Source organism: Lissotriton vulgaris, chromosome 11 (genome assembly GCF_964263255.1).
Source record: "Lissotriton vulgaris chromosome 11, aLisVul1.2, whole genome shotgun sequence".
Lineage (NCBI taxonomy): Eukaryota > Metazoa > Chordata > Amphibia > Caudata > Salamandridae > Lissotriton > Lissotriton vulgaris.
The window spans coordinates 588,899,208-588,924,467 of NC_141699.1; the positions used below are offsets into that span (position 1 = coordinate 588,899,208).

The 25,260-nt window shown below is 45.2% G+C and overlaps 1 protein-coding gene across 1 annotated transcript in view; it reads left to right on the forward strand.

The window, feature by feature from the left end:
- Nucleotides 1-25,260, forward strand: part of DMTN (dematin actin binding protein) — a 434,932-nt gene that overhangs the window by 297,160 nt on the left and 112,512 nt on the right. Inside the window, exons 4-5 of the mRNA XM_086943677.1 lie at nucleotides 14,472-14,546; nucleotides 17,048-17,203. Coding sequence (XP_086799803.1) covers nucleotides 14,472-14,546; nucleotides 17,048-17,203 — 231 coding nt within the window. The remainder of the gene's footprint in view (nucleotides 1-14,471; nucleotides 14,547-17,047; nucleotides 17,204-25,260) is intronic.

Sequence of the window (25,260 nt, forward strand, 5' to 3'; positions counted from 1 at the left end):
TGGACCTAAAGGAGCCTGATAAATAACAGAGATTCATTAAGGGATCTGGTTCTAGCTATCGATTTCAAAATCATGTTACCTTGTTTCATATCTCAGATATTTCCTCTGATGTAGACTCTAGAATATTGTAATCAGTAATTCTCTAACTGCCTTGAATACAAATTCATAGAGATCTCATATTTTACCATATTAACATTTTTTCCCATTTCCATATATTTGTACCCATGCATTCCTAATGTCAATCTGTGCCGTGTCCCTCCCCCGGCTTGCCATTGCTAGCTGTGACTACCAATTAGACAAAAAGGCAAATGCCTGTTTTATTTTTTAAAGATTTGTTTATTAATTTGAATTGACAAAAATAAACCATAAAACCAGTCTGATGATTCATGTTGCAGGGTTTTACCTATAATAATAATTTGGACGGGCCTTACATTTTACGTTATTTTTTAAAATAAGACCAAGCTTCTATGTGCTCATCTAGGCCTTAGTGCCACAAAAGTGTTGTGGAAGGACCAACACATCTAGTCAAAACCAAGTATCACAACCAATCAATAGTACCAGATCTGCAGTCGTTAATCCGGATAATAATGTTTTATCTAAGACCCAAGTTTTGGCAAACTTCTCAGCGTAGCCCTGGCTGGTATGTACAATGTTTACATCTGACATATGCCAATCCATGTTATCTCACCTGTCTTCTAGTCTTGAGATCAGTCGTTTGCCCCATAGTTTGGCTCTGATGTGTCTTTTGATCTTCAAACCAATATATTTGTTTGTAAAGCATTCTATTGATTTTTCAAACCAGATCACATACAATCAATAATACTTCCTTTTCCTTCCCCTCGCACAACTCTCATACCACCTACGAGGTCGCCGACAGTCTGAGTCTTTATTCGTCGCAGTTCCATCCTTTCCAAACCTTTTCAAATATCTTTGGGCACCCTCTCCCTTCATAGATTGATTTTTCTTGCATATAGCTCATATCCATTTCCTTTTCCCAGTCTCTTAACCCCGGGGTCGCTGTGGATCCCCATCTATGTGCTATTTCCCCTTTTACAAGGAGGAACCCCAGATTGATCAGTGTTGGTTGGTACCTTAAATCTATATTACAGCATAGTTTACAGTACTTCAATTGGGGTGGGGGGGCACTAAGTCCATGTTCTTAAAAGGACTGTTTCAACCCCACATCCTTCCAGGGAGCTCTATCCCCTCAGACAGGTTTTCCCCCACTTCATCCCAGAACCTCTGGAGTAGGGGACATTGCCAAATAAGAAGGGAACATAATTCATTCTGATTGCTCCTCACAGGCAAGTCTCCTCATGGGTTTGCCAAAAGGTTTTAAGTCTAGTTTGGGAGTGATAGCTATGATGTTGCATTTTAAGTGCACAAAAGGGAACTCCAATCAAATTGCTACTTCCTTGGGATATTAGAGGGTTTCCTGCCATTCACCATCCTCTAACGGATCCAAGCCAAGCTCCCATTTGCCATTGACCTTATGATTTAAACAAAGCCATTGAAAGAGAATTGAAATCTTAAGGTGTCCAAGGAGATTTAAAAAATCACGATCCTTCCCCAACAGAATTCCACTTTTAGTAGGATACACATATATTTCAATTGTAGCGCCTTACTTTGTAAGCACCATAAAACTACTTCAACTCAGTTGCCGGAGCCTTCTGGTTTCGTTTTTGTTCCTCATGCAAGTGGTTCTTTATTTCCAACCTATTGATAAAGAATTATTTTTTAAAGGAATAGCTATGACTGCACGTCGTTATTACTCTATCGTACTGTTTCTATGTTCCAAACCTATTATCACCTCCTAGTATAGGTCTTGACTGCGTAACCTAGTAACCCTTGGAGAGGCAAACATACAAAGTTGTAATTGTTTATTGTTTGTAATGTGCAACCAGTTTGAGGGGTCCAGCTTCTAGAGGTAGCTAGAAAAAACTAACGGTGTCATCTCAGATTAACGTATACTGCAATATGGCCCTAAATAAATATTGAGTCCCAAATATAGTTTGCAAAACATCATTCAACTGGATGTAGAATTTTTATTTCTCATCCAATCAGGTGATATTTTGGCAAGCAATATTTATTTCAGACACATTCGGACAACTGCTTTCTGGCAACATACTAGGATGAACAGGCACAGAGAGGTAAAACAAGCAGCTTTTCCCCTGGGCATTTAGTAAACTGGTGATGAGGTATGAATGAATGCGAAACACAGAGAAAGGAACATTGTGACAATCTGAATTAATGAAGAGACAACTGAGCCTAATGGGTAGAAGGAAACAGGTGGGAAGAGATGCCTGAAACAGATTAAGAGTATGAGAGGAGGAGTGGCGTCCAGAAAGAAGGCTGTGGAGTAGGTTTGCCACATTTTTCTTGGAAAAATACTGTGCATTTCTTTATGTATTGAGATTCTGAAATGGTCAGGCACTGATACTTGCACAGGAATTTGTGTACAATTTTCTGTTTTCTTTTCCTTCATGGCCATTCTGCTTCTGTATGCCTAAATATTTTGGAAACGTTTAGCTAAAACTATGTTTTAAATGTATATTTTAAAGACATGCACACTGCAGGCTTCTCTGTACTGCACATTGAGTGAGTGGGGTTGATCAAAACCGCAGACCTCCAGTCACTTAATGAGCGGTGAGTTTGCTTGCTCACGCCAATCCTGGTGCTGCTCTCATGCTGTGTACATCAAGAGAGCAGCGTTATGATTGGCTGAAGGACGCGGTTGCCAGGCCTAGTGTAAGTCTTTGGTGCAATCTAGTGTGCAGACTTGGCACTGCGGGGTGGGAGTATCTTCCCACGGAGCAATGACCAATCACTGTAATAGCCTATTGTGAAGCCATGCAGTGATTGGTCATTTCTGCCATTGTTAAGCTGATCGGCCAATCTTCTGTCTCTCCCTCTTGTTGAGAGAAAGGCAGGCTCAAGTCACTCACAGTCAGGATCCGGATAAGTTAAGGAGTGGACGACACAACACTACTTTGGTCAAGCGACTAACAACAGCCAGCCACTGAGCAAAAGTAAAGTAAGTGGCAAAACAGTGGAAATAGATAAAGGAAGGGGCACTGGCAGACAGGAGTTAAAGTTTAGTGGGTAGAATGGGAAGAAGCAGGATACGACCAGAAATGACGAAGAGGTGAGGTTGAGTTTGGTAAGGTTTGGTTAATAACAGCAATGACAACCCCTAAACCTTACCGAACCCAAACTCACCTCTGCTGGTTCAATGAGCAAGAAAACATGGCCCTTATAATTTTGCATTACATCACATGTTGCATCAGTAACCCGGCCAGGTCTCCATTTGGCCTATCTGGAATGGAGGGATCTGGTGTCAACTAAAGTCTATCTGTAAGTACTTGAGCATTTCCAACTGCAAACTGTGTTTGTTTTTGCAAACTTATTACAATTTTCATTTTATTAAAAATAAACGTAGTTGTTCCAAGGGTTGTGCGGTGTTAGCGGTTGGTGGGATTGGTTCTTTTTAACTTTTGTGAGTCCAATACATGAATGCAAGTGAGCTTGGACCTAATTTCCCTGTTTTTTGCCGTCCTGTAGTGAATCTCTGAAGTGGTCTCGGTGACGCGTAGCGCTATGCATAGCTAACACAAATACATTTTCAAATAGCAACCTACATTAAGTAATGTAACTCCCATTGCTATTTAGTTAAAAGAGTATTGATCAAAGATACACCAGTCTCCTCGCTGTGTGCCAAATACCTGATAATGCTCAGTTTGTGTATAAACAGAATGCTGTTTTTGCCCAGATGCCTCTTTATCGAAAGTCGTTATTTAATCAGTTTTATGTACTGCGTGTTCCAGTTGGAACAGATGCACATGTGGATTATTTTAGATACGATAAGTATTTTAGATAATGGAAAGCTAAAAGAGCACAATTTAATTAGAGAGCATAGTGAATTAGATATTGTTTAGGAATTGTGCAGTGCGCCTATATCCAGTTCACTCTGTTTTTATCTCTGGGCTTTACAGACATTAATTATAGAAAAGGAATCAAGCTCGGTGGGGCCGACCAACAAGCTCGATGTTTCCACAGAGGCGCCGCTGTGACGAAATTTGTGGCAAGAGGTAGCACAGTAAAGCAAGACTTTTAGGGGCATATTATCAAGGACCGGTGTTAAAATTATCGCCGTTTTATCGGCAGGAAACTGCAGATAAAACGGCGATAATGGGCTTGATAATACGCTCTTGTTAATTCCCATAGAAGCCCAGGTTAACACCACAACATGGGCTTCTATGGGAATTAACAAGAGCGTATTAACAAGCCCATTATCGCCGGTTTCCTGCCGATAAAACAGCGATAATTTTAACACCGGTCCTTGATAATATGCCCCTTGTTTTTTATGTTTAATGACGTTCTTGCCAAGGCATTAAAGAAACGTGTGTTTTTATAATAGCTTTAAAAACGCTGGGGCATATTATCAAGCACGGCGTTAACATTATCGCCGCTTTAGCAGCAGAAAACTGCCGCTAAAGCAGCGATAATGGGCTTGATAATACGCCGTAGAGAATTCCCTTAGAAGCCCATGTTCACACCAGAACATGGACTTCTGTGGGAATTCACAAGGGCATATTATCAAGTCCATTATCGCCGCTTTAGCTGCAGTTTTCTGCCGCTAAAGCAGCAATAATGTTAACGCCGTTTCTTGATAATATGCCCTGCACTTCTATCGGTTTCTGGCGTCCCTGTGCTGGATTCGACCTCGTGACCATAAAAAGAACACAGCTTTTGCAGTTTTTTATGGACTTGACTCGAAACACTTTGCACAAGCAACAGATATATTCTGTCACTCCACAGGAGCCTGGCTCTCTTTGAAAGGTTAGGGCTCGAGGTAGCCATTGGATCGGTTTCACTTAAAACACTTGGGGCCTTATTTATGAAGGCCTTGCGCTGCCGGTGCGTCACTTTTAACATGGGAAAAAGTGACGCACCGGTGGCGCAAGGCCTTCATAAATAAGGCCCTTGGTGTAAGTTAAAACTCCTGAAGCCCCCCTCCCCCCACTCCACGGGGCCTTCGTGATCCATGGCCTTTGTAGGTAAGTCTGCTGTCATAACTAGACTTTCAGAATTGCTTTATGCCTTCTTACTTTCTCAAATTTGTTTCAAAATGCACCATTTGGCCACTCTTTTTTCAAAATTTTCGCGGGTGAGGGAGGGGGAGCCCCCTCCCCCCCTTCCCAATCCCCCTAATGCCTGTCGGGCTGGCTTGTTCCCCACAGTGCACTTAGTCACAACTTTTACGCCTCACCACTTTCATCAGCTGCCACTGCCAGCACCCTTTTCTACAGACGAAGTAAACCATTGTTAGCAATATGCACCTCTAGAATAGCCCGCCAGTGAAATACTGCTAGTATGAGAAGCATTAAAAACATCTTGGAAAAAAAAGAAATCTTCGTGTTGTTGTACTATTTTCGTTATGTGGTTATAAAAGGCCAGGCATGCACACGCAGATACATACAAACGCAACGAATGCGGGTTGTAAAAATATAGACACGGGTTTTCTCCAATTCTTTTCATCTTTAAAAGCACAAACGTACCCAACAACGGTGTTTTTTGTGAGTATGAGGATATGACTCCAGATATATAAAAAAAAAATTGGTTCCAGTTATGATTTTGAAATAAGCCTCGTATTCAAGTCCTTGCCTCATGTTTGAAAGCAACCGGCTGTAGAATGGCAACTCCCTGATTTGTAACGAACATTGCCATCTAGTGATCAGCAAAATTACTGCCGCTTCTCTGTGCTCAACCTAAGTGTGGGTAATAAATGAATTCATTGTATTCTTTTAGACAATTACCACACAATTTAAGTTTAGAGCAGCTGCGTGAACACTAACGACATGTAGTTGCAGACATGAGATAAGAGGCGCACTTTCTGAACATATTCAGAAGGACATTTGAGAGAGCATATGAAGACTTCTAAATACGTCTGAAAAAACATTGAAATCTGTGGGATTAGATTTGTAAAAATTCAGGACAGATCTGACAACATATATCATTTGTTAGAAAGTAGGGTCTGTTATTTTAACACAGATTAATACTTCCTGGCCAGGTAGAATCCGAATGCAGCAATCAGAAGCTGAAAAGTGACTAGTTATTCTTTGCAAAGGGTCTGGAACTCCAGAGCACCACTGCACAGCACAACACGTTTTTTTATGTAACTTGTGATGCCTTTGTACTAGAAACCATTATTTTGTGCAAATTATGTGGCAAGTGCTGTACGTGCATACTTATGTGGAAAACAGCATAGACTTTGAGTTGTATATTGCCAGTCCCCCTGGGTATAAGTTGTTTAACGCTACGAGTGGCAATGAGGAGTTCATGATGATTCATGACATGGGCAGTGTGGGCAGCTGCCCAGGGCCTCGCGCTCAGCTCAGAAACATGGGGGCCCCTTTCTGTGTGACTGTGAAAGGTCACACTTTCCAAGTCAGCCCTCCTGCTCCTTCAGGGCCCCCTCTCCAAAGCAATCACACTGCTAATGTGTTTTCAAGTGAGGTATCTCGACTTCCCTGCTCACGGCGTGGGGTCATTCATAGAGGTGCAGTGGTGGTGGGTGGGGAAAGACTAGGTATAGGAGGTGACAGCAGCAAGGCCAGCAATTATGCCCCTCACAGGCTTAAGGGCAGGGCAGCACCTCTGTTAAAAACCTCTCTGCCCTTTGTGTATTCCGTTTGCCCGGCAACAAAAGGCTCTTTTGTTTCACGGACTAGCCGGACATTAACAAGTAAGGAGAGGTGGCTGAGGGAGCACCCAGATCAGACTGGCAGGGCACACTATTGCAGTGTTTACCAAAGTGTCTTGCTACTGCTTTGAGGCACAGGGGAGGTGTTTTTCCATCCCATGGGCCTCGAAGCACTGAATCAGGCTACAATGTCATCTGTGGGGTCCCTTTCACTGGGACTTGTGAAGCCCAGGGCAGGTAGGCCTCACAGCATTAAATTAGGCTGCAAGGTCCTGGTGTGGGACCCCCTTTGCAGTGCCTTGTATCCATTATGTAGTGCTGGGAGGCCCAGGGCAGGAGGGCCCTGTCCTTGGCCTTGCAGCGCTATACTGTGAGATCACTACATTTTATTCCACAGAGCGACTAGCATATTAGCTTCCCAGACCAGGCCACCAGTGCTAAACTTAGAGGGCTAGAGAGGTAAATGCAGCTAAGTGCAAAAACATGATAACCACCCAATTCCTCAGCAGGGAGCTCTGTGGCCCCTCTTTTCATGACTGTAGCAGATTAACTGTTCCATGACACACTTTGAGTCCCCCGGCCCACTTATGTCTCAGGGGCTGTGAATTAGTAATTTCTTTTCCATATAATTACTTGTAGGAGATTTCATAGATACAGTTTTGACAGCCCATGGCGAGTGCTGCTCCTGGGTCTCGTTTAACAGGGCAGTGAGGGTGCAGTGCAGGAGCAGGCAGGAAGGATCTACTGTAGCTAGACAAGGTTTCTTGTTGTGGAAGAGTGCGACATGCCGTCAGCCAGCAGCCACGAAACCTCGCTACCTGCCTTTTCAAATGTAGAAATAGCAATCAACTTCCTTGATAATGATGAGTGACCAAGCACTGATTGAGTCAACTTAATCAGTGCTCATCCATTGCTCTGGACGTCATTGAGGTACTATTCTGTTCTGTTTAACTTTTAGTACCCTGCAAGTAGAAGGCATGCAACTGGCATAAACATGCCCAGCAGGACAACAAATTGCAAAGATTTATTTTCTATAGTCAAGTTGCTTTTATTTTTGCCAAGTCCTCTTTTCTTAATTTGCACTCATGCTTTCTTTTGTTTTTGCATGTGGACACTGTTCTCAAAAGACAAGGATTATTTTATTGCAAAGCACAACGTTGTTTCTTTCTTATGTGTTTTTTCTGAAATTATGCTTTGACACGTAATTGTGTAGTACACCCCAATCCGCCCCACTCCAATCCACCCCACCCCACCCCACTTCACCTCACCTCACTCCACACCAATCCACTCCACTTAATACAATCCACATCAAACCAATCCACCCCACTCCACCACATTCCAATCCTCCCACCCTAATCTGCCCCACTCCAATTTACCCCACTTCAATCCAGAACAATATGCCCCACTCCAATTTACCCCACTCCAATCCAAAACAATCTGCCCCACACCAATCCAAAACAATCTGCCCCACTCCAATCCAAAACACTCTGCCCCACTCCAATTTACCAAAATCCAAAACAATCTGCCCCACTCCAATTTACCCCACAACAATCCAACACAATCTGCCCCACTCCAATTTACCCCACTCCAATCCAACACAATAAGCGCCATTCCAATCAACTCCACTCCAATACAACACAATCTGCCCCACTCCAATTTACTGCACTCCAATCCAAAACAATCTGCCCCACTCCAATTTACCCCACTCCAATCCAAAACAATCTGCCCCACTCCAATTTATCCCGCTACAATTCAAAACAATCTGCCCCTCTCCAATTTACCCCGCTACAATCTGCAACAATCTGCCTCACTCCAATCCACAACAACCTGCCCACTCCAATCTAAAACAATCTGCCCGCTTCCAATCCAAAACAATCTGCCCGACTCCAATCCAAAACAATCTGCCCGACTCCAATCCAAAACAATCTGCCCCACTCCAATCCAAAAAAATCTGCCCCACTCCAATCCAAAACAATCTGCCCAACTCCAATCTGCCCCACTCCAATCCACAACAATTATTAGCTACCACACACAAGGATCCAGGCCGTGCACTTATTTAGCCTTGTTTGTTGCATGTACAGAGCACAAACACACTTTACGGAGCAGGGGAGAGGGACTGAAATAAATAAAATACACACTTACCTGTCTCCGGCTCGCCATCACCTCCGCCTCCTCTCAGTCTTCCCCGCTTCCAGGGCAGGAAGCAGGATGCATCCCACTTCCAGCCTCCTGATGGCCAATCACAAAGCAACAATGCAGCGTTGTGATTGATCTGGGCACCATGGATCGGCACTCAGCCAGAGAATGGGAGGCTGAGCATGTTCTCCATGCAGGCTGTAATGAAGGAGAACATGCAAAGTGTGCATTAACGTTAGGTCGGCCCCAAATGGCCTGCCAAACGTTCATGTGCACGTTAGGGAGTGCAAACCACTCCTCCAGTCCCCTGCTCTGTCAGCAGAGCAGCCACGCCCGTCCCTCCCACAAAGCTGCAGCAATAATGAAAAAATTAAATAATAACTTAGCTATTATAATTTTATTTTTCCTTAAGTGTCACTGCTTAAAAGCAATGGGGCGACCCTCCTCCGCCACTGGATGTCGGTTTTCTATGATGTCACTTCTTGTGATGTCACATGCAAATTAGAGGGGCCTCGCATCTTTCATTTCACCCAGGGCCCCACAATTCCTAGGATCGGCCCTGGGTGTAGGGGGTAAGTGAAGAGGAAATCAAGGTGATGGAAATGGACCACCGGGAACCTAACTGGGGTGAGATCTGATTAACCTAAAAGTAGATGGGTTTGTGAGGTAGCTTAAGAATCCAAGTAGATAGATCTTGGAGGGCAGTGGTTGAGGGAACGGGTGTGGTTTGAATAGGGCAGATGGACATGGAGCGTATAAAAAGTGGGGTATTCCGACAGTTCACATGCCAGTAATTTTAGGCTCTCTCTCAACACAAAAGGGGTCTTAAGGGAGTGTTTATCGACTACTGCTGCATTACTCCCAATCAGTCACCCAAACAAAAAATAAATGCATCCAGTCAGAGGGGACATGTCACATTGGATAGGTCACAAAACAAAAGCAAACGTCTCCTGGAGATCCAGTGAGACATTTGGCAGGTTTGGCCCTGTGATTACACTGTCTGAGGGTCTGTGAGCTGTGGAGTAACAAAAGCCCCCTCTGGCACAGGCAGACCCCTGGCTTGAGAGCTTTGGTTTGGGTCCGGAGTGTGGAGGTGTCCCTGCATGTATTTCCATTTCACAGGGGGACCCCTTCAGGGTTCTTTACCCACTGTCTGTGAGCTGAAGCATGAAAACTGACTTTTGTGGGTTACAACAGCGGCAAACATATCATTTTATGTGGTCCATTAGTTGTATGTTTATTCATAATATCAACATTTTTATTATCACAGATTTTGGTCCTGATAAATGGCACACACCTGTTAGTAGGGTATGAGATTAGCAGAAACATGTTGGCCCAGGTATCACAACTGAGTTGAAGTCAGATTACCCACATTTTTTAATATACTCCTTGGGGAGATTTGATAAAAAAAATGTAACTTCACCAAGATGTATTTTTAAACTACATGCTGATCAGACTGCACTCTGCTATTACCACACTCACTTAGGGCCTCATTTATGAAAAGTGACGCATCGCTGCGTGAAAACAGCGATGTGTCACTTTTCATTGCGCCCTCCTTGCGACACCAATGATGCATCATATTTACAGTATGACGTATCATTGCGCAAGGAATTACAGATATGTCAGTATTTCTGACGTATCTGTATTGCGCAAAAGTGACGCATTGCTGGAGTGTGTCACAAAAGTGACGCAACTCCAGCAATGTGTTCTTTCACATGGAGCAAGCCCCATGTGAAAGGGCTTGCGTCAGTCTTATGCCTGCTGTGAGGCATGTGGTAGAAATTGACGCATTTGCGTCCTAGAAGTGACGCAGTGACATTTTATAGATTTCACTGCGTCCCTTCTATGACCTTTTCTTGCATCAGAACGCCCCCCTGCATACATTATACCTTGCGCAGGTATAATGTAGCGCAGGGGTTTACAAAGTGACGCATCTACCTAGATGCGTCACTTTGTAAATATGGTGCAACAAGGCATTTTTTTACGCTGTTGGTGCGTCACAGAAAGTGACGCACCAGCGGCGTAAAAGTGACGCACGGCCTCATAAATGAGGCCCGTAGCATTTTGTAAAAAACTTTAAGAGCTCCACAAAAAATGGGAGTTGTAGCCCACACTCCCACCCACTGGACAGGGGTGTGACGAGGATCCCTATGATGAATCATGCCACCGAAGAGTGGGTGATGGTTCTCATCCTTAAAAAAAACATTTTGTTTGTGATCAGGAGACTTTTTCTTTTGTTTTGTGACCTAAGCAAAGTGACTGGTCACCTGACTGGATGCATTTATTTTGTGTTTGGGTAATTTTAGGCTGCTATATCATGGCCCAGTGTTCTTTTATTTTTAAGAGGTGAAGAGCTGAGTACAGCTCTTAATTAGTGCAAGTGTTTGCAGATGATGGGCACCAGCTCTAATTTGTGGCACCGGACTTATTTTTAAACATTTCATTTTGAATCAGAGAAAGGCATAAAACTGAGAAAGGAAGGAGAGAAAGATAAGGAAACATTGAAAAAATATGTAGGGGGATTCAAATGAACCCGAAAGAATGAGACAAAGAGACAGGAAGTGTAGGGTGGTGGTTAAAAGAGACATGAGGATGAATCAAACGTAGGTAGCCTTTGTCTTAGGCAACTTAGGCATTCAGCAGTGCTGGCGGTGGACTTGGAAGAAAAATGTTGGGCTCATGCATTCATTTTATTTGACAAATTGAGCACTGATCCCTGCATTCCATGGCTGTTCAGGCCTTTCTTGTGCCCCTGAGCACGCATGGGGCATTGCTGTGTTTTAAAGTGGTAGATGCAACATGGTTAGTAATTTAAATGGATAGCTGCAAAGTGACTCTATTTAATGGGTGACACCTGCAGTCAACCGTTAACAACAAGCAATGTCACTTTGCATGCTCGGTCTTTTGAGCCCATTATTACAATGATGAAAGGAAAACTACAACATCCGGAATGCAATGTTGACTGGCTAAAAAGACTGGGATAAAGGAGAAACATTAAGGTAGATTTACACACAAAAAGGTAGCCACTAGGCTAGAGGCACTACTCCAAAATTGAGGCACAAAAAAAGCTGTAGTAAGTCCATTTTTTGGACTAGTGTTAGCCAAGACCAATTTTTACCAAAACCACAGATATCCTATACGTGCTTACAGGGATTTTTAGTCAACCCTCTTCATCCACTGGTCTGTTATTGTGTCATTTACATGTTTCTTCTGCTCTCTATAGCATGCGGTATGGTGCAGTGGGTCATTGGCTAACTTCACTATAAGTGGCAACGTTCTGCTTTTTCATAAGAAGCACATCGGCACACAAAGTAGTTCTGTTCAGTGCCAGGAACCACTATTAAAATGTGTGTTTTTAAAGTTAAAAATATTTTTTCTGTCAGTCAGTGTTTATATTTTATGTTAGTGGAGGTCCCACAGATCCCTTAAAAATAAAGTTTAGAAAAGCCATGGCAAAACAAGCATTGGTGAAGCCAAATGTGTGGCAGCCAAAAGCCAGAACCATTGGCTTTGTCTGTATTGGCTTTGTCTGTGGTTCTGGCTTAACATTGTAAAGTCAAATTCTTCAACTTCAAGGATTCTTATCACAATTGCCTATTAGTACATCGCAGTGACAATAACACAGGGTGGTGGGGAAGCAGGTTGGTTACGTCACGTTATGGTTTTATTACTTTTGACTTAACATCGTTAGTTCCGGCTTGATTACCGGTCAGCATTATGGTGCTTGGAGTCTTCCTCGCCTTTACAGGTCAAGTAAAGTTTCCTTTATGTAGTTATATACTGCTCATCTCAACAAGATAGTCTCCATAGTTTGCTGTAATTTCTTCTCATCCGAGGCAAATAGTATTTTTACCTTGTGTTCAATGTTACACTTTTCTTGGTTAAAAAACCGTCATGGGCATATGCAGCCAGCACTAGGTCAAGACAACCATTCAACAAGACACCTAAAATGGGAGCGAACAGAGCAATTTCACTTTTTGGCATCATTGCTTTCACGCTTATTCTTGTTACTTTCAGACTCTATATCCATTGAACAATTGGTACTTAATGTCAACTTCACACTCGTGAGTCAGATACTGTTTTTTGCAGTTAGTCATTTCAACATGTATTTTGCTATAGTTTCAGCTCCTCAGAGAGAAATAACTTTTTTATCTCATGTTCAATGTGCACCTCACATACAATTTCTTTGTCAAAAAATACTTTGTTGAAAGAAATTGATATTTTCTCTGATACCCTGACACTACAGCGAAACATGTGTCAGAGAATATCTTGGTGAAATATACTGTAATTGACTGCAAAAAAAATGTTGAGTGGTGTATACGAAGATGGCTCAAAGTACATTAAGGTGCTGAGTGCTGATCAAGCCTTGCACCAAATTCACCTGCAAAGTTTCTCCCCCAATTATCGTGTTACACTAACAGTCACTATCCAATTTGAAATGCCTATATCGCTGAAGAGCATCGCTGAGAGTTGCCAGCCTCCATCCTGCTAGGATTAACTCTTAGGGTGAGAGGGAGTCCTATCACTGTTCCCATTCAACCACCCACCGTCCTACTGAGGCCGAATTCAGTGCTTCCCTAGGACACAGTAAAGGTGCTGCCTTATGGCATCATCAATAAGAGTAGGGCCAGCTTTAGGGCAGTGCGACTGGTGCAGCCGCACTGGGTGCTCACCTGAAAAGAAGTGTTTAGCAATTGCTTATATTTTAAAAACACCTGCTGCAGAGTTCCTTTTGTGTCCAACTTTCAGGCAGCAATAAAAAAGAGAAGTCAAGGCAGCTCTTGCTATGAATATTCCTGCTAGAGGGCGAGATCTGAGTTTGTCTAGTGGCAGTGTTGACTTGCTATAAAGTAGCACAGAGCAGGAATATGCCTGCTGCAAAGAACAGATCTGTATTTTATATGGATAGCTGAGTGAATTAGTAATGCTAGCCTTTACCAGTGCTTTAGAACAAATTAAATGTATGTGAGACAGGGGATATAGAGAGTCAAGGGGCACATTTGCTGGGTGGTAGCGAGGGAATCCTAGGAGGAGGTCGTTTGTAGGCCAGTGAGGATTTTCGCAAACCTTGAAGTGACAAAAAAACTCCACATAGTTCTACCCATGCGGCAGCTCGCGCTCGACAACTTACTGTTGATGAGCACGAGCGGGGGGAAAACTCTGTTCTGCTATGCGGATTAGAGTTGTCCGCACTTCGCGAGTCGCAGAGTGTAGAAAACTCTGAAAACTCAGCAAATGGAGCAGAGTTCACAACCCAGGCCTATTAGTTTGGGAGGGGTTTGTTGGGATGCCAATGTCGCACCGGGACCCACCAGCGCTAAAGCCAGCCATGATTAAGAGATATCAAATGACACCAAAAGGCCTGCAAATTAACATCTTTCGTAGGCAGTTAGTAACATTCTTAACTTAAAATGTTTTTGGATCACTGAAAATCCTTGTACAGTCCCTGACTGAAACTGTCACCAACCGGTAAAACCCTGCTTATCTGGCTCTTGTTTTATTTGAGCACACGCTTGGCTTTTATAAACTGCATGTAAAACATGACCCTGCTCTGCCTGAGCTTCCTTGCACAGATGTTTTCGAAAAATACATCCCTTTGGTACTGACAATGCTCCCTTTTGCTTTTTTGCAGCAAACCCTGACCTCCCCAGGGAGCGTCAGCTCGTCGCGGGGCCCTAGCGTGCCCGGATCTCCTTCAAGCATTGTGGTAAGTTTGACATTTTTTACCCAGCTCTCTTTATTAAATTTACAGATTCCTGTAACTGCGCATGCTCAGATGCGGAACTCAGCATCCGGGGAGACTACACAGCAGTTGTGCAACACCTCTGAGGGAACAACATACTTATTTATTTATTTATTTATTTATTTGTTTGTTTGTTTGTTTATTTATATATTTATAATTTTAAAATTCGATTTTTCTAGAGTGCATACATAATCCCTAAAAATATTTAAGGCAACTGTACAAAAGAATAGAAACATAATACAGTTGAGGTGCACAATAAACAATGGTCAGGAACAAGTAAAATGTGATTGGACATCTTGGCAGGATGTAAGTTGCAGGCAACATGTAAAATACCAGTTTGGCTATGGAAGTGCTGAGTGCAGCGTACAATGCAATCGCGTTGGTACCTAGGCATATAGATGGGCTCAGCAACATTATGTTTGGTATCCAGTCACGAAGGATAGAAGCGAATGATGTCGCAATAGGATGTGGAAATAGTGTGCAAGAGGATCTTAGAAGGTGATTGGCAGTTTCAAACCTGTGCGTTTTATCTGCCTTGTCCTATATGCATGCCCCCTTTTTTTTAATTACATATCTGTTGGAAATGTCACTACTTGAATGTGGTTTTGCAGTGGAATGGGGGGTCTCCGAGCTCTCCTAACTGGAAATCAAGGAAAGAGCTATCTCCACCAATGCAGTGAGGGCATGCCCAACTCTCACTGTGCCCTAGACGACTCTAGTTGTTTTTTATTTTTTTTATTTTTTTTATAGTTATTGAGTTTGTTCGGAAACCCAATAGAGTAATATTTTGTAAACGTTATTTAGGCCACAATATTGATGTAAGACAATATTTACAACCATTAATTTAGCATATCAGACACCATGACCCATCTTGAAGCTCAGAGTAAGGAGTCTGACCAGATGTATTACATCACCCAGATACATTTGCTCTTGTTTACTGATCGAGAAGCCAAAACTTTACTCTCTTCAAAAAGTAGCTGGCGCTGATGTAAAGTTGTTCCGATGAGCGTGGGCTTCGTACAGTGTGTTTTTTGTAAGCCTCTTATCTCTCTTGCACACAAGGTGGAAAATCTTGTTGCTGCCACAATCTCATGTTTATAATTAGGACATTCCCTCTTTCTCAGAAGAGATCGAGCATGTGGCCTGTGGGGAACAAAACCAGTTTGTGACTTTTCAAAGCCTGTTTGGATCAGATGAATATTTTTTGGTGCATGTTTATGTAAAATGTACACCTATGATTAAAACTAAAATCCCATATCGCAAGTGTGAACATAATTAAAAATGTACATGCCATTAACCATGAATACACTGGAAATGAATAATCACACTGTGAAGATGGAAATCGAAGGTGGGAGTGAATGGATGCCCAATGCGCACAAATTTCATGACGCCATTTTGGGGTGTGCAGGCAGAGTCCTGCTGGTAATTTTTTCTCTTCTAGATCTGTCGAAAGTTCATGTTTTTCTTTCAGGTTAGGAATCGTAGGAAATGACTGGTACAAATATCTATTGTCTGGTAAACTATGTCTATATGATAGGAATATAACACTAGTGTCAAATTATTTCAAGACGAGTATTTTTCTTTTGGTAAAACCGACTGAAAAGATGTAAACATGGAAATCATTCATCAATCTTATAAAAAAGACTGATGGCCTCAATAATAGATGGACGGTAATTGGGCGTCTACCAAAAACATTCAGCAAATGTCCCGTCCAACTCAATCTGCTATTAAAGGTGCAATGGCCTATCCATATCACTTTTCCTGTTGGACACATCTTTGCGGTGGACTAGCCGCAGCAAAATCCCCAAATTCATGGTGCTGGAAGACCATCCCTATTTAGGATGGGGTTTCTAAGGCGGATTTTCTTGTCCAGGGTCCTTGTCTATGGTATGGCAGACCAAGGAGGTAAAAACAATCAGTGTTCCCAGTGCACTGGAAAAAAAATCCCAACACATCATAGACACTTCTTTTTCCAGAAACAACCACCCCCACCTCTATAGGCGCTTTTCTTTGAAAGGTAAAAAACATGTGCTCCAGTCTGTCATTCCACTATAGCATGCTAGACTAGTTGGCATTGAGTGATTTCATCAAAAGTGCTTCTGCCATTTCAGTGAAAGCACTTTTGGTGAAAAATCCCCACCTGTACTGCGGAGATCCCATCATATGACAGGCCAGTCGACAAGTTTTTAATGAGTCCTTTAGGAAAGTGCAAAAAATCATACATTATTTTTCCACATATGCATTAAACAATCAAGTCAGGTATGGATATTTTGATGTACATTCACCCATATTGGAAGAGAAGTTTCGCACAGAACAGTGCACTGAAAGTGGTTAAAATTTCCAGACGTTTTGCAATCACCACCAATATATTGGATCATATGACCGATCAGTGCATGTACCTTTGCCAAGCTGTTTTCAACTTTACATAGTACTGTGTTGGTTTAACGAAGTCTTCTCTCTTTCAGGCTAAAATGGACAATAAGGTTTTGGGGTATAAGGACCTGGCCGCTATTCCAAAGGACAAGGCAATCCTGGACATTGAGCGCCCTGATTTAATGATCTACGAGCCCCACTTCACATACTCTATCCTGGAGCACACAGAGATGCCTCGGAGTCGAGAGGTAGGTTAACCTTCCCCTGATTGACCTAATCGTTCCTACTCATTTTCCTGTATGACAGATTTACTATTATTTTTCTATTTTCTTTCTCAATATTTGCTTTAACTTGATTTTCAACTGATGTACATATTTATTGTATTTTTTTTCTTATTTTATTTGATTATGTATGCAAAGATTCTCCAGCTTATTTTGCTCCTCTTCAGTATTATTTGTTTTATTGTATTGACACCTTTTTATTTCCAATAAATTTTATTCTGAACTCAAAAAAGAATGATCATCAGGTTTGCGTTGAGTCTCCGTAAACCATCATGGTGGAACCACAGTATTAAATGAAGGGCATGGCACCTTTCCCTGGGATGCGCCTAATGAGATACACCAGTCAGGCCCCTCAACTACCATGACATGGTGTCCAGAACTTGTAGATCTCTACTCCTGGATTTGTACATGAACCCTAACCACAGCTACATCTTCAGCCAACTCTCCATCTTAGCAACATAGATGGCCACTGACAAGGAGTCAACATCTAGTCACAACAGGAGCAGTTGGTGATATAAAAAGTGAATTTATAGACATTACACCTGCAAAGTATGTGTAACCTCATAGTAAACGTTTTTAAGGCTTTTGCGAGAAGTAATGAGCCCAGCTAAAATTTGATGTGCACACATTACAAGTAGGCAAGCAGATTAAAAATACCTGGTACAGAATTTATATGCATTACCATGCTTGATTGGTCTTAAGAAAAGAAGAAAGAAAACTGCGGTGATCCTGAAAGATGCTTTAGCACAGCAGGCAGTGTGATGGCAGCGGTTGTATGACACTACAAAGCGGGCTATTAACACGCGTGCCATTACAATGCTGTTTTTACAACAAAGTCATTACAACGATGTGAAAGATCCGCGGTCCCTACCTCGTTGGAAGCGCAGAGTAGGTGGGGAAGCCACACCCCCATCCCGGGAGGAACATCGTCCCATTGTCACCGGGCTTCCTCTCTTCGCCCACAGGATCCGCAAACCCCCGAAGACCCGGAACCAGAACAGGATACCGGAAACAGAACTCCCACCGACGACCCGGAAACCAACCAGACCGGAACCGGAAGTGCAACCACGGCAGTCAGCCGGGACACTAGAAAAGACGGCAGGAGCGAGGAGACAGTGTTCAGCCCAGCGGACTCGTGGCAGGAGACAGCGAACGGCGCGGAACCCCCGACGGAGAGAGGAAGGAAGGAGGAGAGCGGAGAGGAGGCGGAGACCGGAGAAGAGAACGAGGAAGAAGACCTGTGGACGGAGGATTGGTGGCGACCTCCGGAGGTGGCGGGAGAGCGGCCGTAACTCGGATGAGAGTTACGGCGGGGCACGTGAGTACACTCTATCCTTCTCCGTGTTTCCCTAGTGTAAATATTGTACCTAACTGTAAGATATTGTATATAGAGCCCCCACGAGCACTCTGCACCAGCCTTAGTACTTAGAAGTAACATCACGAGCACTGTATTCATAGTCCCCACACTTATCCCGAACACTCCCATCACAAACCCCTCCTGCTTGACGAGTGATCTTATCCTTACCTACCCTTCCCTCCCCTCCTTCCCCCACGTTCATTACCTGGCCATTCACTTACCGGTGACGGTGGTAGTACTCAGCAGTCCTTACTGAACGGGACTAACCCCTATACTCTCTCTTACTTATCTCCGAGGAGACCCATCGACCGGCAGTAACCTGACGACAACAGCCCAGCAGCGGACCACATCCCGGATATCCACATACCATCGAGATTCCCTCCCGGCTGGGAGCTTCTTGGCAGAACTATTCTTCCCTACGAACTCTTTATACCGGACTTTGTATTCACTTTCCGCCAATAAATCCTTGACCATAGCACACTACATCCGGCCTCCCCGCTTGTTATTCCGGCCCGCCCAGCCCACAGTCTCACAGGTGGTGTCAGAAGTGGGATCAGCCGGAAGCATGGAGGCCGCCGTCAAGCAGCTAGCTGAGAGCCAAGAGCAGCTTGGCAAGATGATGGAACGCTTCCTGAAAACTGCCGAAGATGATCGTGGACAACTCCATGACGTCCTTAAGGGACAGGGGACCGCTCAGGATCAAGCCCTTGAAAAACTAACTACAGTCATGGGGCAACCAAGACCCACAACCTCCTTACCCTCCGTAGTTCTCCAGAAATATGTCTCGGGTGAAGACCCCGATTATTTCTTTACCAACTTCGAGCGTCTGGCTCAAGCAGCAGCATGGCCTGAAGATCGCTGGGGCCACTATCTAGGTCCCCTCTTGACTGGTGAACTGCAGGCAGCATATCAGCAGGCCAATATCCAGGGTCAGACTCCCTACCAGGACATAAAAACATGTATTCTCGAGAGGCTGGGAATAGACGATGAAACCTACAGGGTACGTCTGAGACAGGCAAAAGAGGGACCCCAAGAAACGCCCCGGGCTCTCGCATTCCGAATACAGGACCTGGCAAACAGGTGGTTGAAACCCGCCACAGCCACCAAGGACCAGATTCTCGCAAAAATATATCTGGAACAGTATCTGGCCTCCCTACACCCGGCCACACAAAAATGGGTGAGACAACACGCCCGCCTGACTTTGGACAGTGCAGTGGAGATAGCCAGTGCTTATAGCAGAGCCCAAGAGTCGCAACGGGTCCGAGAGGAACCACATCCACGAAGTCCTCATGGAAGCCACACTCGTCCCCAAAGACCCCCACCGACGGCCAGAAGACCAGATCCTACTCCCTTGATGCCCTACCCCGTCATGCCTCGTCCTACCCCACCTGGTCCTCAGTGCTATCACTGCGGAGGGTATGGCCACATAGCTCGGGTGTGTCCCCAAAAAGAGGAACCGATGGACATTGGAATGGCCCGAAATTACGTTTGCCTGACTAACGAAGTAACCCCTCCGCCGTTCCGGTGTCCCGTGAGAGTAGAGGGACACCGGATGATGGCATTGGCCGACACGGGGTGTAGACATAGCGTTCTCCGACCCCAGGAACTACCCCACCCCATTGGGCCCCTGACCGGAACAGTAGCGATCAAATGTGTTCACGGAGACACTCGGAGTTACCCGACAGCTCAAGTGCGGGTACAACAACAGGCAGATGGAGGCAGAATGTTAACCGTCGGGTTGGTCCCTAACCTTCCTGAACAAGTCATACTAGGAAGCGACTACAGTGGTCTTCCCCACCTCCTGAAAGACACTACAGACTCCCTAAAGAGGTGGTGGGCAGAGGCCCCGTTTCCCCAGGATTCCCCCGCAGCCGAATCGCCCTCAAAACCAGAGAAGTCCAAGAAACAAAAGAAGAGGGAGAAAAGGACCTTTACTGGCGCTTATCCGGCTCAGGTCGAGGCCCATCCCTGGGAAACCGACCGCGAATTCAGAGCCACCCAACAAGAAGACCCCGTATTGCAGGAAGCCTGGAATCGTGCCTTGGACAATGAGGATCCACTACACGTAGGTCCTTACTTTTTTCGAAAAAATGGTCTCCTCTATAGAAAAGGTGGACCGCAGCTACCAGCCCAGTTGGTTATCCCAGGATTGTTTCGGGACAAAGTCCTATATCTGGCCCACAGTCACTTGCTAGGTGGCCACTTCAGTGACGAAAAGACTGGCCACACTATCTTAGAAAAATTCTACTGGCCGGGTGTACACGGTCAAATAAAGCAGTACTGTAGGGAGTGCCCGGTCTGCCAAAAAAACAGTCGGTACCGGCCCCCTCGAGTCCCGCTCCAGCCCCTTCCCCTTATTGATGTGCCTTTTTCCTGAGTTGGGATGGACCTGATAGGACCCATGTTGCCCTCTAGAACGGGGTGTAGATACGCCCTAGTATTGGTAGATTATGCCACCCGGTTCCCAGAGGCCGTCCCGTTGAAACAACCCACTACCCAAAATATCGCCAAGGCTCTTATCTCCATCTTTAGTAGAGTAGGATTTCCTAGAGAGATCTTAACAGATCAAGGTACCCCTTTTGTGTCCTCCCTCATGCGTCAAGTCTGTGCCCATCTAGGTATTAAACAGATACGCACCTCGGCGTATCACCCACAGACCGATGGGTTGGTAGAGCGCTATAATGCCACCCTAAAGACCACGCTAAAAAAACTGTTAGGCCTTGAGAGTAAAAGGTGGGAGGAGATGCTTCCTCTAGCTCTTTTCGCGATTCGGTGTAAGGTGCAAAGTAGCACCGGTTATTCCCCCTATGAATTATTGTATGGCCGAGCCCCCAGGACACTACTGGACATGGCCCGCGAGGCCTGGGAAGCTGAACCCGACCGAACCCGGCCCCTCCCGGAATATGTGGATAATCTTCGAACCCATTTAACACAAATCCGAGAAATAGTGAGACAAAACATGGTAGCCGCGCAGGTCTCTCAGACACAACAGTACAACAAGGGAACCAAGGCCCGTACATTTAACGCTGGAGACCTGGTATTGTTGCTTCTACCCTCCTCCGACCATAAACTATTGGGACAATGGCAGGGCCCCTTTCCTATCCTAAGGCAGGTGACCCCTGTTACCTACGAGCTTGATATTGATGCCACCAGAGGGGTCACCCAAATATATCATGTTAACCTATTGAAGAAATGGGTAGGACCCCTCCCGGTAATGACAACCAATCCCTCTCTACCCTTTGAGAACTGTATCGATCCTGACCTCCCGGAAAAGAACAAACAGAACCTGAGACAGGTCTTGTCCTCTGTACAAACAGTTTTTTCCTCCATGCCCGGGCACTCCACCATTGTGGAACACGCCATTCACACTGAAGCAGGGAAAACAGTGCGACAGAGACCCTATCGGATCCCTGAAGCGCGAAGGGCGGTCATAAAGGACGAAACGACCCAGATGTTAAGGATGGGTATAATCGAACCCTCCTGCAGCAGTTGGAATTCCCCAATCGTTCTCGTTCCTAAACCTGATGGTTCTACTCGTTTCTGTATAGACTTCCGGGAGGTGAATAAAATCTCTGCCTTTGATTCATACCCCCTACCTCGAGTGGACGAGATGGTGGAGCGTATCGGTAAAGCCAAGTACATCAGTACCCTAGACTTGTGCAAAGGGTACTGGCAGATCCCTTTAAAAGCGGAGGACAGACCGAAAACGGCTTTCTCAACCCCTGAGGGTCTGTTCCAGTTCAGGGTAATGCCCTTCGGGCTCCACGGGGCCCCGGCTACCTTCCAAAGGGCCATGAACCTGGTCTTACGACCCCATACCAGCTATGCCGGGGCCTACCTCGATGACATAGTCATCCATAGTGACAGCTGGGAACAACACCTTCAACACTTGCAGGCAGTAGTACAATCCCTGGGTAAACACGGTTTTACCATCAACCCTGCCAAAACCACCTTGGCGGCCCAAAGTGTGAAATATCTGGGGTATCTATTGGGCGAGGGGGTCATTCGCCCTCAACACAATAAAATACAGGCTATTCACTCCATTCCCTTCCCTCATACCAAGAAGGAACTCCGAGCATTCCTCGGGTTGTTGGGGTACTAACGGAGGTTTATCCCCAACTTTTCCCAAATGGCCGCCCCCTTGACCGACCTCTTGAGAAAAGCCTCCAGAACCGAAGAGAAGTTGCAGCAACCCTCTCCCCAATTGCTGAAAGCCTTCGACCTCCTTAAACAGTCCCTGTTGTCTGAACCCGTGTTAGTCACTCCTGACTATTCCCGTCCCTTTATCCTGCAAACCGACGCCTCCGACCAGGGTTTGGGGGCTGTCCTGTCCCAACAAGATGAAAGAGGGGTCGAAAGACCGATACTGTACCTCAGCCGAAAACTCTTTCCGCGAGAACAAAATTATGCTGTGGTAGAAAAAGAGGCTCTTGCGATTAAGTGGGCAGTAGACAGTCTCCGATACTATCTGGAGGGTCGGGAGTTCCTCCTATATACGGACCATGCCCCACTGGAATGGATGTCCCGGAACCGCGGCCACAATGACAGGGTACTCAGGTGGTTCCTGTCCCTACAACCCTTTCGGTTCAAGACACTACACCGAAAGGGACTAGATCAAGGCAATGCAGATTACCTCTCACGTTATCCCACTACTGATACCCCTACTAGTAGGACAGCTAGGGAAAGGGGATGTGAAAGATCCGCGGTCCCTACCTCGTTGGAAGCGCAGAGTAGGTGGGGAAGCCACACCCCCATCCCGGGAGGAACATCGTCCCATTGTCACCGGGCTTCCTCTCTTCGCCCACAGGATCCGCAAACCCCCGAAGACCCGGAACCAGAACAGGATACCGGAAACAGAACTCCCACCGACGACCCGGAAACCAACCAGACCGGAACCGGAAGTGCAACCACGGCAGTCAGCCGGGACACTAGAAAAGACGGCAGGAGCGAGGAGACAGTGTTCAGCCCAGCGGACTCGTGGCAGGAGACAGCGAACGGCGCGGAACCCCCGACGGAGAGAGGAAGGAAGGAGGAGAGCGGAGAGGAGGCGGAGACCGGAGAAGAGAACGAGGAAGAAGACCTGTGGACGGAGGATTGGTGGCGACCTCCGGAGGTGGCGGGAGAGCGGCCGTAACTCGGATGAGAGTTACGGCGGGGCACGTGAGTACACTCTATCCTTCTCCGTGTTTCCCTAGTGTAAATATTGTACCTAACTGTAAGATATTGTATATAGAGCCCCCACGAGCACTCTGCACCAGCCTTAGTACTTAGAAGTAACATCACGAGCACTGTATTCATAGTCCCCACACTTATCCCGAACACTCCCATCACAAACCCCTCCTGCTTGACGAGTGATCTTATCCTTACCTACCCTTCCCTCCCCTCCTTCCCCCACGTTCATTACCTGGCCATTCACTTACCGGTGACGGTGGTAGTACTCAGCAGTCCTTACTGAACGGGACTAACCCCTATACTCTCTCTTACTTATCTCCGAGGAGACCCATCGACCGGCAGTAACCTGACGACAACAGCCCAGCAGCGGACCACATCCCGGATATCCACATACCATCGAGATTCCCTCCCGGCTGGGAGCTTCTTGGCAGAACTATTCTTCCCTACGAACTCTTTATACCGGACTTTGTATTCACTTTCCGCCAATAAATCCTTGACCATAGCACACTACATCCGGCCTCCCCGCTTGTTATTCCGGCCCGCCCAGCCCACAGTCTCACAAACGACTTGCGCTGTAAGCGCTGGACAGTGGAATAGTTTAATTTTCTATTCCAACTCCAGCCCACGTTACAGTAGGGAAGGTGTTGGAATAGAAAATTAAACTATTCCCTATCCAACAGCGCCCTCCAGCGAAAGTCGTTGTAACGACTTGCGTTGTAATAGCAGCGTAGTAATGGCAGTGCGTGGTAATGCCCACATTGTAAAGGCTGCTCATCGATGGCAGCTAAAGTCATTTTGTTTCATGGTTAATGTCCTCGCCCTAGTCACAGAGGCAGACTTCTCTCCACGACTGGGCTGCAGCCCTCTCCGCCACAAGTTTGGTTGTATTATTGGCTTGTTGTCTTCCTGTATCTCAGGAAGACAACAAGAAGAGAAGAAAAGTGCTGAATTCTCATTTCTCCAGGATCTTTTTGTATGATCCTAGCAGTTTTAGGATTCTGTGTAGAAAAGAGATACACATATGCACGCAAGGTATGGTAGACGCGGAAAAAAATTAATCCAAAAACATTGTAGAAAAGTATAGACAAGCAGCTTACAATGCACAATAAATGCCCTGCTTAAATATGTCCCCACAAACATGTCCACCTAATCCTACAATCAAATCCTTTTCCCAAAATATGGTAGGACCGAAGTAAGAAAAGTATATTAACCTAATCCTAAAATATGTAGGAAATAAGTTTGTAATTTTTGACATTATTTGTCTAGGAATATGTGTTTTTTTTAAATATGGTTTTGCAATTTATATTTCAACATCGAACCCAATGTACAGGGTGGGACCGTCTGAGGGCTTCATTTACTAATTAAAAGTTACCATTTGTGGATGGAGTTTGTCATTGACTCCTCCTGGTAAAAACCAAGATACTGCATTATTATCTATGCCATGTGTTGTTGGATCGGCTCTGCCTCTTGGGATCACTCTTGGGGTTCCAACAAT